General features: G+C 48.0%; 1 protein-coding gene across 1 annotated transcript in view; it reads right to left on the bottom strand.

Annotated features, from left to right (window-relative positions):
- CACNA1I (calcium voltage-gated channel subunit alpha1 I) overlaps positions 1–12,024 on the bottom strand; it is a 149,638-nt gene extending 137,614 nt beyond the window's left edge. Inside the window, exon 1 of the mRNA XM_058806118.1 lies at positions 11,744–12,024. Within this exon, the coding sequence (XP_058662101.1) occupies positions 11,744–12,024 (281 nt within the window). The remainder of the gene's footprint in view (positions 1–11,743) is intronic.
- Positions 12,025–16,690: the final 4,666 nt, after the last annotated feature.

Genomic DNA, 16,690 nt, shown 5'->3' with positions numbered 1-16,690 from the left:
AGCCAGGGAGCTCACAGGAGTTTGCTGGCAGCAAGGAAGCAGCAATCAGTAGGAATTTAGAGCATGAAGGCTCTAGGGTAGGGATATGCCATCACTCCTTGGGGTGCTCCCATCTCACCCCTTCCTGCTGCAGGCCGAGCCCTCCAGCCCAGAGCCTCTCCTCACCCACCCTGCTTTCCTGCCCCTCCTTTATCCTCACCCAGCACACAGGCTGCTCCCCCATGCCATTGCTGCCAGCCCCTCCACTCTGGAGGGTAGATACCCAGTGGATGAGCTTTCCACCCCAGATCCCTGCTGCCTGCCTGACCCAGTGGCCTCATCTTCCTCCTCAGCTTCTCAGTCCTCCACTTCAGCATCCTTCCCAGGGTTTCACCTGATCCCTGCCTCCCAGACCTCAAATTAATGTTTTATTAATGGATAAAAAGACTGCTACAATGGAAAAGTTGGACAGCTTTTGAAAACCATGCTACTAACTCATGTAACGCTGGAAACTATGCCTTGCATTTCTTCGGTTCTATTAGTGTTCTGGCCCTTGGATGAACTGTGTGAGGTTCTTCAGAGATCCTGCTGGGCAGGAAAAGAAGGAAAAATATTACTCAGCACCCAGAAAGGAAGAAAACATATAATATGAAGAGGTTGTCTACACAGGGAAAGACAATAGGGTCAACCTACAAGAAAATAAAAATTCAGAAACTATAACATGGGATGAAAAAAATGCTGCAAGAAAACAGTGAGAAGACTGCTGTCTCCAAAGGACTTTCCTGCATAAAACAAGTGGGATAACATCTAGAGCCTCCTCCACCACTCACTGAAATCCCACTTCCAGAGAGGGGTCCAGATGGGAAGATAAGAGCAGTTGCCAGCACAAGGCTGCTAAACAGTGGGTCAGCAAGCACAGAGAGGAGAGGAGCAAACTCCCAAGCTGGGAAGGATCCTCCTTCATCAAGAAAATTAATCAGAAAGGAGCCATAGGGAAAGAAAAAAGCAAGAAAAAATTGCCTTGAGGGGAAAAATCCTTCATTAAGAAATATCACAGTTGGCCAGTGGCACTGAACATCAGGCAGTACCAAAGGCAATATATTATTACTGTTGCATTTCTATAAGCCTGTCTTTTTTAACATAACTCACTCATGACAAACATGTTCAAGGCCTGGCCTGAATCTCACATGTGGACAAAGCAGACCCTTCCCAAATCACCTACAAACCCAAGAGACTTACTCAAAGCAAAAATTACATCACAAATTGATAAATACGTGAACAAAAATAATTACATAAAAACTGCAATACATCAAAAAAACCTACTTTTCTCAAAGATGTTTTAGCTTGATTATTGTTAACAATTCTTGTTAACATCTGCTAGCTGGCTGGTAAATGATATGTAGAACACTTTGTAGAAAATAAAGACATGGTATTCTTAGGGGAACACTAGAGTGAGGCGTTCTTGGCTGCAAAGCAAGATGCAGGATACAGGTAAAGACAGGGAGATTTCTTTTTGGGGTGTGTGAATGATGGGGCAAGGCAGATTTGCCAAGTACTGATGTTTCAGTATGCTTCCAAACAATAAGCAGGGCTTGAAAGATGAGCAGATATTTTGGATCTTTGATGTGAGAAACTATCAACCTCTGGATGGAAGAAAATATTTCTCCACCCTCAAATATTGAGCTCCTACATCTTTCATGCCATGAAAGAGAACAGCTGCTGTTTGTTGCAAACTGCCTGTTCCAATAGGGAGGTTAATATTTTACCATGTGTTTTCTTTTATTCTTTCCCTTCTTGCCTGTTGATGCAAATCTCAGAGCTGGCATTACAAGCACTGGATTCAGCAGCTTTCTCCTGGATGAATTTGTACTGATGTTAGCCTTTTTAATCCATGACTCTGAGAAGAGAAATCCCCCAAGAGGTACATTTGGTTCCCTCTGCCTCTCCCAGCATCCAGCTCCTACAACCAGTCTTAAAGCCCTTGTAGTATTTCAGCAATTTTTTGCTACCCTGGGGAAGTAGTGACAAACAACACCAAGTTATTAAAGTGAGGATGAAACAGCCCTCACAAAGGTCCAGGGGTCAGGAACAAGGCTGAGACAGCACTGTTGGTTCAACTTTTGCAAGTGAATCCTTGAGCACCTTGCCCAGCTGCCAAGCCAGGGCACAGGGCCAGGAGATTGCAGGCACACAGCTCGCAGCCAGCATGCTGAGCTCACATCTGTCTTTGCCAGCCCAAAGAGCCAGACCTGGCTAGCAGGGATTAGCACCAGCCACAGCCCAGGGAAGGCCAGGGCCAGCTGACCCAGCAGCAAGTGTCACCCAGGGTGGCTCAGGAGGTGGTCACCCCCAACAGCCTGGCCCTGCTCCCACCTCTTGGACTCTGCAGCTCAGAAATGAGCCCAGTGCTCCTCACACTGACAGCTCAGCATGGGGGTGTCAGAGGTGCCACCAGCAGGTCAGAGAGCACAGGAACACAGCAGCTGAGCTGGGCTTGGAATGCTCTAAAGGGGATGGAAGCAGCCTGTGAGTACAAGGAAGAAGCAATCCCACCCTGCCACATAGAAATCCCTTCCAGAGACAGCAGAAATCTGCTATTTTCACAGGTAAACTCACACCTCTGCAGAGCCCTAGCCCTTTCCTCATTCTAAATAAGCCAGTGGGTGATGTCCTCTGTTTAAATCTCACCTCCAGGTCTCCCTTTAAGCCCTGGCCTTTCACCCCAGGGAGCTGGGTGTCCGCAATGCTGGCTGAGAGAGGCCCTCAGCAGAAGGAGCCAATTCAAGGGCAGGAACAGTCAGTGCAGACAGGCTGCTCACAGCAAAGCCCAGGAATGACAGCAAGGGAAACAATAAAAGAGGGGGGAAATGACAAACTGCCACAGACAGAGAGGAAAAGGGATAGACAGGGTGGCTAGTCACAGGGGAGTCTGCTAGAGGAGCTGCAGGGACTCAAACATCAAATCACACTCAAGGAGGGGGAGCAATGGCTTGTTTTATAGACTGAAGCACAGTAGGTGATGACAAGAGGAGACTGGGGGAGAGAAAACTAAAGGAAGAAAGGATAAGCAAAGAGTGTGATGTATCATTAGCCAGGACAGATTTATCTTTCATCTTGGATGAACTGCAGTACGTAAGTGTAAATGGCACCATTGTCTCAGGGGGACAGATGGTCCCCACATCACAGCTTGGCACGTCCCCCATCCCCCCTGAGGGAGCTGCTCCCCTCCCCAGGCTGCACTGATGGCCATGGAGAAAGCTGGAGAACGGAAAGGCCAAGAAGAACTTTCCATCTCCATCCCCACATGCTGACCTTGCAGTCAGGACGGGCAGGTGAGAGCTGTTCCAGCCCCAGCACTGCTCACCAAGCCCCCAAACAGCTGTGCAGGCTCTCCAGCCAAGGCTTGCACTGCCATCACAGCAGCTTCTCACTTCACAGTCCTTGATGGCAGCCAGAGACCAAGCTCTCATGCTAATTGTCCCAGGTCCATCAGCTGCCTTCAATCCCATTGATTTCAAGGTTTTCTGAGATGCCTGCCAAGGTCAGCAGGGATTTGCATCACCTGTTCCCAACCTAGATAAACTCCACATATCATTCCCCATTAGCATCTTACGTCTTCATCTCCACACTTCACCTCTCATTTTACAAGTCCAGCTGCACTCTGACCTGCCTTCTTTGCTCATCTCGGCCTCATTCCCTGGCTGCTGGTCACAGCTCTGTTGTTTTCTTGACACAGGATAAAAAGCCATCGCCCTGAGCTAGCCTCTCCCATCCTCCAAAGCCTTTCCTGAGATGATTCCTTCTCATTTGCACAGCTGAGCCCAGAGAGCCCCTCCAGGGAGGGGAGGCAGGTGGGACAGCAGCCCCTCCCTGGCAGAGGAGCACAGCCAGCAGCAGATAGCACAGCACAAACTCACAGCCCGGGGAGCAGCAGTGACAAAGAGCAGGACAAGCCCAATCCACCACCAGATCTGTCCCCAGAACAGGCAGCCCCAGCTGGTGGCCCTTCCCACTACCCTCAGCCCCATCAGCCAGAGGCTGTAAAACCCCATTTAAGAGCAGCACTTTTCAAGCAGGATGTGTTTGGGCTGGGCTCCCTGCCCCTCAGCACTCAGGGAGGCACAGGAGAGGCAGTGGCACAGGGATACACCAGGCACTCCAGGAAGGGGCTGACCAAGGACCAGGGGCAAAGCAAGCACAGGACAGAAGCGGTCCTGAGCCTGGTCCATCCTACACCAAACTAGACAGCAAAACACAGGGCCTATCCAAAGATAGTGTTTCTCCAGGAACACAAAGATCTTTCCAACTTAGAGCTTGGCAGCCTCTTTGCTCCTGTTCTCTCCCCAGGTCTGTAATGGGCCGAGTGTTTCACAGCCCCATCTCAGCCCCACTGGGACCAGCTGCAGGCCATTTGCTGCAGAGGAGCTGCAGCTCTGCTGACTGCCCCTCACCTGAAGCAGCTCCTGTCAAGGATTATGCTCACAACCCACAGCTCCCATGGTCTAGGGTGGGAAGAGTGTCAAGTTCTCAAATAAGCAGCTGGTCAATTTGTTAGTGGTTAATTCACGTTGTTATAACAAGACATGCAATTAGAGGTCTGGTCAGAGTATTTTATAGGTCTTGAACTCAAAAGGAGCATTTTTATTGCCCTTTCTATTCCTACAGGAGCCCCTTTGGCACTCTAACACACCCTGCTCCAGTGTTCACGAAGGCTGAAAAAGGCAAACTGACCATTTTTCAAAGAATCAATGGTTCTCATCTCCAAGGCAAAATATATTCCAGTGAATAAGCACAATATGCTCCAGAAAGGTTTTTCAACATTTGTTTCAGTTCAGGAATGCACTCCTCAGAGGGATGGGATGTCCCTCAGCACAGGCACTGCTACCATCCCTGCATCCCAGCTCAGCACACCATCCCTCTCTTCTGGCCCAGCAATACCAGATAGCCCCAGCTTGCCACAAATACACGGTACTGTATGACAAAACAAGACCAATGTCCCCAGCCCCACCTGAAGAGCAATGGCTGGTGCATACACGTTTGTTCTTACTAGGTAAAACAGAATAACACTGATTTATACCAGTCAATTTTATGCCTTGCATCTTCTATGCTCTCTCCCCTGCATTTTCCACATTCATTTGCCATAAACCCAGCTGCCATATTAAGGCATCTCATCAAAAGCTGTTGCAGTAAGAGTCCTAGCCCTGCTTTCCTAAAGCATCAGAGTATGGAGGCCTACAAGGTCTTTTATTGGGTTTGAAACATATTAAGGAAACAGGGCACTATGAACACACAGCAGGAATACCCCTCTCCTAAACCACAGGCTCCTCTGTGCTTTGTTGTTATAGCCCCTCCTCCAACAGTAGGAATCCATCCTTCAATAACAGCAAAAATGCTCAGAGCTTGGAATGAAGACAGTAAGGATGCACCACGAATTTTCAGCTTTATTTCCAGCTGTGTTAGACCCTATGAACATTAAATCTTCAGTCAGAGCCCTGGTTTTGTACGTGCTGCTGTCCTGCTTCATTTCCAAACCATGGTCTTTGAGTTCTCACTATAAAAAAAAGCCTCCAGGGATTAAGCTAAAGGGATGGGAGGCAGGGATTTATCCTGTTTCAACATTTGTGCTTAGATACCCAGGGCCATCTTGCAAGCCAGCCAAATTTAGACCTCATCCCTTTACATCTGCCCACTTGCCTGAAATTGCATACATCTCACATACACACAACCCAGCCAATTTCTTACAGATCTCGAGCATGCAAATCCCCTTCAAACATATCCATCCCTTGTGTGCTACTAATGACAATGCAGGAGTTTAAACTCCATTTACACCACATCTGACTGTGCAAATGGCTCCTCTAAACTTCCCTCGTAAATTTGCACATCAAATGACCCGCACTAATGGCCCTCCCTTGTCACTAGTTTTGTGGAGACAACTTCCTTCCCAACTACTTGTGAAGGCCCTGAGCTCTATCATGCTTCCCCTGCCACCTGCCTACCAACCACAACCAGGAAACAGCTATGCTAAGAAAAAGCTGGAATTCAGAGAATTACTTTTGCCCAATCCAGAGTCCAGGTGGATGGAGTTCTTCTTCTCCCACAAAACTAAGATTACCCAATATTTCATTGTGGAAACATTAAGATGTTCAGACTGTGCAATTTCCAAAACTAAATCTGCTCCCTGTCCTTCCCTTTGCCTTCTTCTAGAGCATCTGGGAAACCAAACAGCATAGCAATCCTAAATGCAAATGCTACAGCCTGCTGTCCAGCAACTACTTCTTTGCTAAAGGAAGAGCGGAACTTCCAGAGATCTGCTTCTCCCTCTAAAGAGAGAGGCTCAGCTAGGCACACTCAATTTCCTGCTGCAGTCTCTCAAATACGTACAGAGACCTTGGATGGTTTTCAGACAGGTGGAGTTAGATGGGGTAAAGCCTATCAGCTTTCCAAGGGGAAAATTAATGGGGAAATTAAGGGTCAGCTCACAAGGGTAAGACATGTCTGCTTTAAGGCACATTGCTAACACAACAGGGGAGGAGAGCACTTGATGATAGATTGATCCACTGCACAGTGCCTTCACATATTAATCAAGATAACCAACAACTGACTTATTAAAAGTGACCCTTATTTGCTAATAGCAAGCTCCATTCCAGCAGGGAGGCTGGCAGTGGCAGAAAACCCAGCAGAACCTAAAGCAGTCTTGTTCCCTCAAAGCTTGACAAGCATCTGGCACATGCCCACGGGAACACCAGTGCCCCCAACGCTGCACACCCACTGCACAGCTCTGGCTGTCTCAGCTGCCCATGCAACAGGAACAACTGCAAAGTTGACTCAGAGTGTTGAGGAGTGCAGAGGGGTCAGATAACCTCTCACAGAGAAAAATAAATCATGCACTTGGTGGGGCTGGGGGTGTACAGAGATATCTCCTTGGCTGGAAGGAGGGCACAGCAGCAACACCTGCCAGGTTACCTAGAATCATACAAAGCTGTAAAAAGTCCTCAAGTAAATGCCAGACTCCTCATGTGTCTTCTGAGAAAGGCTTTTTAAGAGAGACAGGAGAGCTGCCCTTAAAATGGAGACACATGAACAACATATAAATTATTTTCTTCCAAATATGCACCTAAAAGCTGATACTGATGACCCCAAGAGCAGAAAGCCATGATCCCCAGGTTCTCAAGAATGATCAATGCTGCTTAAAATTCATAAGCCACTCAATTTTTGATGTATTATTACACTTTCTGGTCACATTTCCAAGCTTCTCTCTAACTAGAGATGCAGAAAACCATGATTTTTATTTATATATACAAAGACATGTGAAAAATAAAACTAAAATTCAAATGATTACAGGAACTCAGACCTTAAGACAGTCATCAACTACTACAAGATTTGCAATAAATTTGCAGATTATGCTTATCATATAACTACAGCCAGTCATTAAGAACAGTGTGTCCAGGGTTTGACAGTCTACAAACTTAAGGCAGAAACAAGCACAACATACAACAGAATCTGCACAGAGAACTTCACTGGACACAAACCAATTGCTCAAACTGGTATCTGACATAGGCATATTTTACATATATAACACATTTGCCCAAAGCTTAATGAGCAGTGGTGTTGTTGCCCCCTTGACCACACAGCACCCAAAAAGCAGAGATTCTGGCAGCCCACAGTCCCCATGCACTGTGGCACCTCCTGCCACTGCCACCAATAAAAACACCAATCCACTCACACATTTTTTTCTTCTCCAAAATTTCATTTTCCACTTGGCTCTCAGGGGGCAGTGCCAGCATGAAACACCACTATTGCCATCACCAGCCATCCCATACTGCACTGACTCATACATAAATTATCCCTGTGGGGAATAAATGCTGAGATTTCCTCAGAGTCCAACCAAAATGCTCAAGGCCAGTCCTGTTTCCTTGTGCACAGAGCACACGGTCCAAGCTGACAATGCCACCAGTGAAAGCCACAGGAAAGGTATCTCCAGAAGCAAGGTGGGATTTTGGCAGCAGGCACAGTGGCAAAGCCCCTGTTCAGTGGATTTCAAAGCTAATGAGCTACAAGGCAGCTCCTCAGTACACACAGTCAAGCCAAAGCTGTAAGAAGTTACCCTGCTCAGTACTCTGTGAAACACAGCTCCCAGTAATAAAAATTAAGCGTGCACATAAGCTTTGGCTCATCTGGGATCTGACCTGCTGCTCCCACACCACCGAAATCAGCTGGAAATGCAACACTTCACTGCTTGAGAGCAAAACAGAAGCCCAAAGGGCCAACAGCTTCACCAAGGGGTTGGTACATAAAAAGCAAGAAAATGACAGAGCAGTGAACTGCAGAGCCTCTCATGAGAATCCATTTGTAAGGTGCCATGTGGCATACCCATTATTTAGTCCCAAACATTTTATAAATTCATAAGATAAATGCTATGCAGTTGGTTTAGAAACATGTTTTTTAATGCTTTTCATCCGATTCCCCATCCAAGCTTGACTTCAAATCCTACATGACAGAGTTTAGGTTTTATAAAAGGAAAAAAAAAATTTCTTCCAGCCATTTTCATAACCATATCTCAAATAAGGACTGTATTAACATTGTAGTTGCAACAGCTCCATGATCTACAGCTCCAAGTGGTCCAGCCTTCTGTTACCAAAGCACAAATTAACCTAAACAAACCAGCTGGCTGGCTGCTCATGTGCTGCATCACAGCAACTCCTTTCTAATCAGGGGACAAGCCAGGCTCCAGGTGCTTGTTGAGTTGCATTGCACACCCAACTGAAACAGCACTTACCTTCTCTAATAAAGTATATTAGGAATAAATTAAAAAAAAAAACCTGCTTCCCAATAAACTAAAGTTATTCATGCCTTCACTTGAGCTGTAGGTAAAGCCATCCCAAAAACATTCAAATCACCAAACCCAAAAGCATCAGGCTGCTTTTCACCACACACTACAACAGCAAAAACACAGCGAATACTCCCTTTGGGGACAAACACATGGACTTTCACAGGCATCATAGTCCTCTTCTTCAAAGGGAGTTGGGATCTACAACTTCTGCAATGATACCATCACACATCTCTACACAAACATGCTTCCAGAAGCAATTTTAAAGCAAAGAAATGAGTGGTTCTTTCTCCTATTACTGCACTGCAGCAAAGCAATATGGCAGCTGTTTAATAGCACATAACAAAATTGCAGGACTGCTCACAAAAGGAAAAATAATCTCCAGGAGAGGGGGATTTAAGTAGTTAGAATGCAATTACCTAAATTGAAATTTGGTGGTTAATGACCTCATACTTAAAAAAATTGTTACATGGCCCTTAACTATCAGAGTTTCCTTTTTAAATCTCATTGACAGTACTTCCACAACGGCAATCGTGAGGCTCTAATCCAGGAAAAAATTCCACAAGAAGATTAATAGGCATTTAATGAATGCCCCATCTTTTTGCTGAATCTTCACAAAAGGCCAGGTGTTGACCTATGACAGTGGCTCCTCCTGCCCCTGCTTAGCTTAAGCACCTTGGAGACCCAATAGCTCAGTGTAACAAGGATGGAAAGCAGGCAAGCATATCAATTCCTAGAAGATATGATTTGATTCCCATAGAAGTGTTTCTTATGAAGGGTCTGATTCCCAGCCAGGCATCTGCCACCAGGCCATGTAAATGTATCCTGTCGATGGTGCTGTTAAAAAAGAGTGTGATGCCAAGAGCATATGATTACATGTAAAAAGCCTTCAGGGTGCAAAAGCAACCCCTCATTTGTGAAAAAAAAAGGTAAACATTTATTTCATGAGCCTTTTAAAAAGAGAAGCACAAGGGGTTGAAAGGAAATCAGAGGAGGGGCTGAATCCTCACTTCTCAGTCTCCACTAGTCCTGTAATCTCCCAATGTCACACAGCTGAGCTGAAACCTCAGGTTTGACACAACCCCTCCAAAAGGTTCCAGCAGCCCCACCACTGCCCTTCACTCCCTGGTGGCCACATGTAAGGTCATCAACAGGTGATTGGATGAGACTTTTTCCTCCTTTGTCTAGTTTTTAATAAGAAAAAGTCATTTTCCAAGTCAAAGAACACATTTGTCTGCAGATTAGGACAAAAGTAACACTTAAAAACTAAAACAGGCCAATTTCTTAAATAATAGCTCCAACAACTTAAAGCAAACTCCTTGCAATATACCAAATTGGAGGGATTACTTTGAGTGACTTTTTAGCCAGCAATAAGGACAGGCTCCTCTTCCACCACAACCTCCTTCCCTCATCCAAAAGCAAGCCTTCATCCCAAACCCACGCTGTTGCTCTTCTTTCACTTCCCAAATCCAGCCTTTTATTGTGACACAAATGTCTTGGGCTTTACTCTGAGTCCTGTTCTGAGTCCTGCTCTACCACATGCTGGGACAAGATTCCTAGGACATAATAACTAGCACAGGCACACTGTGATAGAAAAGCAATGCATAATTCAATACAAAGTTTTAAAATTTTATAGAGCAGCCAGTGGAAAAGAAAGCAAAATATCTAAATCTCCAATGTGTTCTCAGCCATAACCTGTGTTTGAGACTGCAACCTCTCTTCAGTGGCTTTTGAACTTTAAGACAAGAGCTCAGAGCTCAAACACAAACCTTTACCTACACTTGAAATTAAAACAAATCTCATACATTTAAGGTCAGCTGTTACTGCTGACACTACTTCAAGTCCTCACCCGGGGTTAGGCTCTTAAAGCTGAAAATACTCTTGGAAACATTTTGCTAGGCTCCACTGTATGCACAGACATTCAGATTTAGTCTATACATCAGAACCAGAGCAGGCATCATCATAGCTAATACCCACCCAGCTAGGAACTAAGGAACTTCCTGGTAGAAAGTGCTGCCAGTTGAGATTTCCAGCTAGAAAAACATTCCCATAAAATCTCAGACCAACCTCTCTGACGACTCATCTTCTTCTCCATTTCCTCCACGCTGTCCACGATCCCACAGTTCAGGGAACAACTGCTCTTCTCTACCTGGCTTTTATACCACTGGAGCCACAGGGCACACTGGCAGGCTCCTGGTGATGAGCTGTGCAGGTGGATTTCATTGGAAATGAAATGCTGCAGGCATCACAGACTCAGTGGCAGGAGGGCCCCTGCAGCCCAGCAGTGCCAGTGCATGAGTGGCAACACCTGTGTGTGATTGCTGACCATGGAGGGGAGGATGTACCCGTGTCCCAGAGATCTCTCCCAGGCTGTGTGGAGCACACACTCTCCTGTTCATTGCTGGCCAGACATCCCAACAAGGCCCTGGCAGGACAGTGACATGTACTACGTGGAAAGGCAAAGGGTCACTTGGGTTTCCCTGCAATCAGGGTGGAGAAGGAGTGGTGGTTCCCTCACTAAGGCAAGGTGAGCTCTCAGTAAAGCCTCTGTTTTCAGACACCTCCACTGCTCATGGCAGTCTGAAAAGCTCCTGGGCTGGCAAATCCTACTCTGTCCCAGGCAAAAAGGGAGCTGGGAAGGGGAAGAACAGACTTTCTAATGTACCTCTCCTCACACCTCCACTCTCCCTACTCCCAGTCCCTGTGCCTGGGATTGTCAGTGGCTCTTCCTAAAGTCCCTTCTTTCATAATCAATGTCCTTTAATCACACCAGCAAAGGTTCTGTTTAAACACAAGCAATGAACAAAGAAGGTTGTTAAAAACGTAATAAAAGTTATTCCTTACCTGCAAGGCACCCCAGGAGGGCAGGATGAGGGGAGGACGGGGCAGGAGGGAGCCAGAGGCAGAGAGGGAGAAGGGGCAGCTCAGAAAGGATATGGGTTGCACACCATTTTGATGCACCAGCTCCGTGGGCTGGTGGTCTGCTTCAAGCAGAAGAAGACAACAGGGGCCAGGTCTGGGTAGGGGACGTCAGGATCCGGAGGGGAGGTGACTTCTTCATCCTCGCCCAGCTCCAGGGAGGAGGGCGGCTGCTCCGGTGGTGTTGGCTGCTCCGAGATGCCCAGATCCACAGGCTCCAGGGGGCAGCTGGCAGGAGTGTGAGGGGGCTGAGGGCCTGCAGGCCAGGTGGAGGCAGCCTGGGGGACGTACTCTGCCATGCCAGCCACGAGCGAAAACCCCTGCAGGGAAGGTGAGAAAGAGACATTAAATCCCACGAGGAACCAGCAGCAAAAGCACAGCACATCTGGGCTCTCCTAGCAAGTGCAGAGCAGGGGAGAGCTGCAGGACTGATGGCTCTGACAAGTGATAAACCACTTGGTGCTGAAGCAGTTTTAAGCTCTTTTCTGCCAGTCACCTCTCCACCAAGACTCCTCTGGCTGCTCCCCTCCATTGCCATTTAAACCATCCCTGAAGCCCCTGAGACCCCTGCCAGAGGGCTGCACCATCTCAGGGGATGCTGGCCCCTCTTCTGGAGGCAGCCTGAGCACCAGAACAGAGCACAATGTTTTGAACAGCACGGGCCCATCCTCACATAACAGAGCCATCCTGCCCTGGCAGTCCCTATCAGAGCCCTGCCAGCTCCAGGTACAGCTTTGCTGGCCCAGCTCTGCTATCCAAGGGCACTCTGGGCTGGCCCTGAGTCTCACCATTGCACAGGCTCCATCAGACTGACACTGAGAAATGCATGTCAAATCCATACACAGCAGCCACTCATTCAAGCAGTGAGCTGTAACACAAGCAGGATTAAACATTAGGCACCTTTTACTAGAGCTTGTTGAGCTCTCCTATGCTGGAGCAGTGGAAACACCACGAACACGAGCTGCAAAAGTTATTTCCCTAAACAGAATGGTCAGAGAGAGTGGGTGGGCATGAGAAGAGCAGGTCTCAAGCTCACTAGCAGCCTGTGCTGGTGTTGGCTGGGGAAGGGTTAATTTTGTTCACAGTAGCTGTAGCAGGGCTGTGTTTTGGATTTGTACTGGAAACGTGGTTGATGATACCAATGATTGAGTCACTGCTGAGCAGGGCTCACGCAGCACCAAGGCATTTTCTGTTTCCCACATCACCCCAGTGAGCTGGGTGGGGGTGCACAAGGAGCTGGGAGGGCTCACAGCCAGGACAGCTGACCCCAAGTAACCCAAGAGATATTCCATATCACATGACATCATTCTCATCTCATAAAGCTGGGGGAAGAAGGAAGAAAGGGGGACATTTGGAGTGACAGAATTTGTATTCCCAAGTGTGATGGAGTCCTGCTTTCCTAAAGATGGCTGAACACCTGCCTGCCCATGAGAAGAAGTGAATAAATTCCTTTTTTTGCTTTACTTGAGTGCACAACTTTTGTGTTACCCATCAGACTGCCTTTATCTCACCTTTTTGCCTTTTTCTCCCTTTTAGTCCTTTGATTCTCCTCCCATTCCAGCTGGAGGGCAGTGAGTAAGGAGCTGTGTGTGGCTTAGCTGCCACCCAGGGTTAAACCACAACACTCCTGCACACTACAGAGCAACTACACCAAACTTTTACTAAAAATGTAATTTTGCTGCCTGGGTGCTGTGCATTCAATAGCAGAGTGGAAGTGGCTTCTCAGACTGAGGGGAATTAAATAAACTCCAAGGCTTGGCTTTGGAGGGGAGTTACAGGGACACTCTCGGGAAAGAGAGCTTGGCCAATGACTGCTGGTTGCCTTCCTTTCACCCCGTTGGCATGCTCAACCATCTGGAGTGCCCATGCTGCAGGCGCAGATTTAAAAGCCACACAAGAGCCCTCAGACACGCTGCAGTGCAAAAAGGGATGATGAACAGCAGGAAAGGATGTGTCTGTCCAGACCTCATCTCCTCACATCCTGGCCATAGGTTATCCTCCCTGGCACTTGTCTCAGCTCTCTTCACTTTAGGCTCACAAAACCTGTGAGGGGCTCTGTTCATGCTGCTCTGCCTCAGCAATGCACCCTTGACATTTCAGCCCGTGGCCCTTTTGATGCTCACACTGCTGGATCTGTGATCTCCAATGCTCTCCACACCACTCATCTGCCAGGCTTGCCAACCACTCCACCTCAGGGTGCAGTGCCCCATGGTTCCCAGATGAGACCCTGAAACCTCTGCCTACCTATCCTGTTTCCTCAGCCTCCTGCTTCCAACAGACACTTTGATCCAAAGCTTTGCTTGTTCTTCGAGGCTTGGTATTTGTCAGAATAAAGAGCAGCAAGTGCAGGGGTTTAGAAAGCAGACACAGTGTCCCTGAGGGGATAACAGAGAGACTCTTGGAATTCATTATCCCAAAGGCCTGCAGCTATTGGAAAGAACAGACACCATGTCTCCTGACTGGTTTTGGGATGCTGCTCATAATTTTTTAAGCCCTGTGAAAAAATGTACAGTGCATCCTTCTCACCATCTATCACTACTGTTTTCATAAAAACTTTCAGCAGATTTTTGACTCTGGGCACCCATGCAACTACTTGTACCACTTTTTTCATTCCCTATTCCCACCAGCTCCCCATTGCCTGCTCTGAGCTGGCTCCCTTGCAGGCTATTAACATGCTGTGGCTGAGCCCAACTTCCCTCCCATTACAGCACAGAGGAGAAAGATTAGCAGAGACAGCCAGGAGGAATTACTTATTATGGTGCTCAGAGCATGCACACTGATGAGGGCATGACAGTTCCAAACTGCAGCGTACAAAGCTTCATAATTACCAGTACAACTGAGAGAAGGAATAGGAGAAACAACCTCATCAGCATTTCCCTGCTTTCCCTTCAGCAAGCATCCAGGGCCTCTCCTCCATCTCACACTGCAGGATGCAGCTGGGACTCAGGGATGCTGCTCTGCCCATGTGAAGCACACATGCACAAACTGGATAGTGTGCTTATCACACACTTCATCACTCTGATTTGTGTAGCTCAGACTGACTCATTAGGGCTCATATGGACACAGGGCCAGGTGAATCCCTCTGGAAGTCCTGAGGCTAAATACAGTCCTTTAATGACAGCTACCCCACTGGAGATGTGAGTAATACCCATTACCTTCCTGAGATTAAATCCTGTTCTGCCTCCCAAGGCTGTGATCACGATGTATTTCCTACATTAAGCAGGATTAATATTCTGTGTCAAAAGAGAGGAAGGGGAAAATCAAGCACTGGGGCACTTCTGAGCTCTTCACACAGTGAGCCCTCCCATCTCAACCTCAAAGAAGAGTAGAGTGGTTTTCCTGCCAGAGATAGGTCCAGGGCTGTCTCTGCTACCATTTCAGATGTGGGGGGGTGGAATGAGCTATTTCCCCTATTTTTGTCAGGCTACAACTCATGCAATACTAATGTTTTCTCTGGGCTTGCAATCTGGGGCCTTCTCTTGCTGTAGCATTGCTCTGTAACTTCGTTGGAGTCAGCCTGCTACCGTATTTCAACCCAGGGGAGCCCTGTTTAAATCAAAATGAGGAATGAGTTTGGCAAATGCATTTATCTGCATACACAGAGAAATGTGCATCAATGGAGAAGGTTGTTACCCAGAAAAAAGGCAGTTATAGTAAGACTCAGCAGCACTATAAATCTCCAGAATTTGTCTTTGGGATGCCTCTAACCTCCCCTTTGTGCAAGTGCAGCTTACTGCGACAAGGGCAATACAGGAGGACAAGGATCCAAGATGAGGGCTGTGGGGTGGCCAGATGCATGTTCTGCTCACTCAGCCTTTTGCTCAGGCAAGCCTAACCCCAGAGAGTACAGCAGGCCAGACCCACTAGAAAAAAATCAAACTCTCCCCAGCCTGGACATATCTTAAATGTCCCCCAAATACACAAAAACGTTCCACTGCAAAAGTCACATACACTGGAGGAGTGATGCTACACCAGCCGCACTTCCCTCCCAGGGGAAGGGAAGTTATTTGTGGGCTGGCAGCTCCTCCTGCTTCTCTCCCTGCTCAGCCTGTGCCAAACCCTTCTGTGGAGCCAGGTCTTGAGTCTGCACTGTCTGTGCCCAAGGACCATTTGAAGCCAGCAGCATCCTGAGCTGAGCACCCACTGGTGCTGCAGCCTGCACTTACACCTGCCCTGGGCACGTGTGCTGGCACAGAGCTCCTCGCCTTGGCAAGCACTAGAGATGCTGACAGCCTCTGGCTCAACCCTGCCCCAGAAGCACCTGGTCCTGCCAGACTACTGAGCAGGAAGGGAGAAGGATGCTCTAAAACAGCAAGAGAAGGCGTGGACTTAATGAGAAGTGGAAATTGGTTAGGAATAAAAGGAGAAAATATCACAATGCAGAGAAGTGCTACAGGTTAGAGGTGTCTGTCCAAAAAGGCCGATGTCACCTCCTGCCATGCATTGCAGAAGTCTCAGCTCAGACACACTCCCCCTTTAGGGCTTCAGCTGGCGCCCCAGGGCTGTCAGTGTCATGAGCTGCCATGAGTGAGCCAGCCTAAGGTGTCCTGCAGGCACCACAGCCCAGCCACAGCAGCCTCCAGCTCCTCTCTGCCCCCTTGGCAGGGGGCTGACAGGGCCGTGGGTGAGAGAGGGCTGACAGGACCCCTACAAGGCTCACACAGCCCTTTCTGAACTATTGCAGCCTGACAGTGAAAGGGCCTTCTGCAGCCAGCCAGGGGAGGGAAATACCAGAGAGAGGTCCCCAGAGCACTGTGCCAGTGCTGGAGCGAATCCACCCAGAGCCCAGTGGGATATAACTCCCCTCTCACCTGGGACCATGCTCAGAGCTCACCTTCCCCACCATCATCCCTAACCCTGTGTCCCCTGCCAGCCCACACTGTCTCAGAGCTGTTCCTTCCTGCCTGTGCACTGCTCACACAGACAACACTGGGGTCCACATCAAAAATGAAAGTGCAGACCGCA

Source organism: Ammospiza caudacuta, chromosome 5, assembly GCF_027887145.1.
Source record: "Ammospiza caudacuta isolate bAmmCau1 chromosome 5, bAmmCau1.pri, whole genome shotgun sequence".
Taxonomy (NCBI): Eukaryota; Metazoa; Chordata; class Aves; order Passeriformes; family Passerellidae; genus Ammospiza; species Ammospiza caudacuta.
Note: the sequence above shows the minus strand (reverse complement) of the source record. Positions and strands in the feature narration are given on the sequence as shown.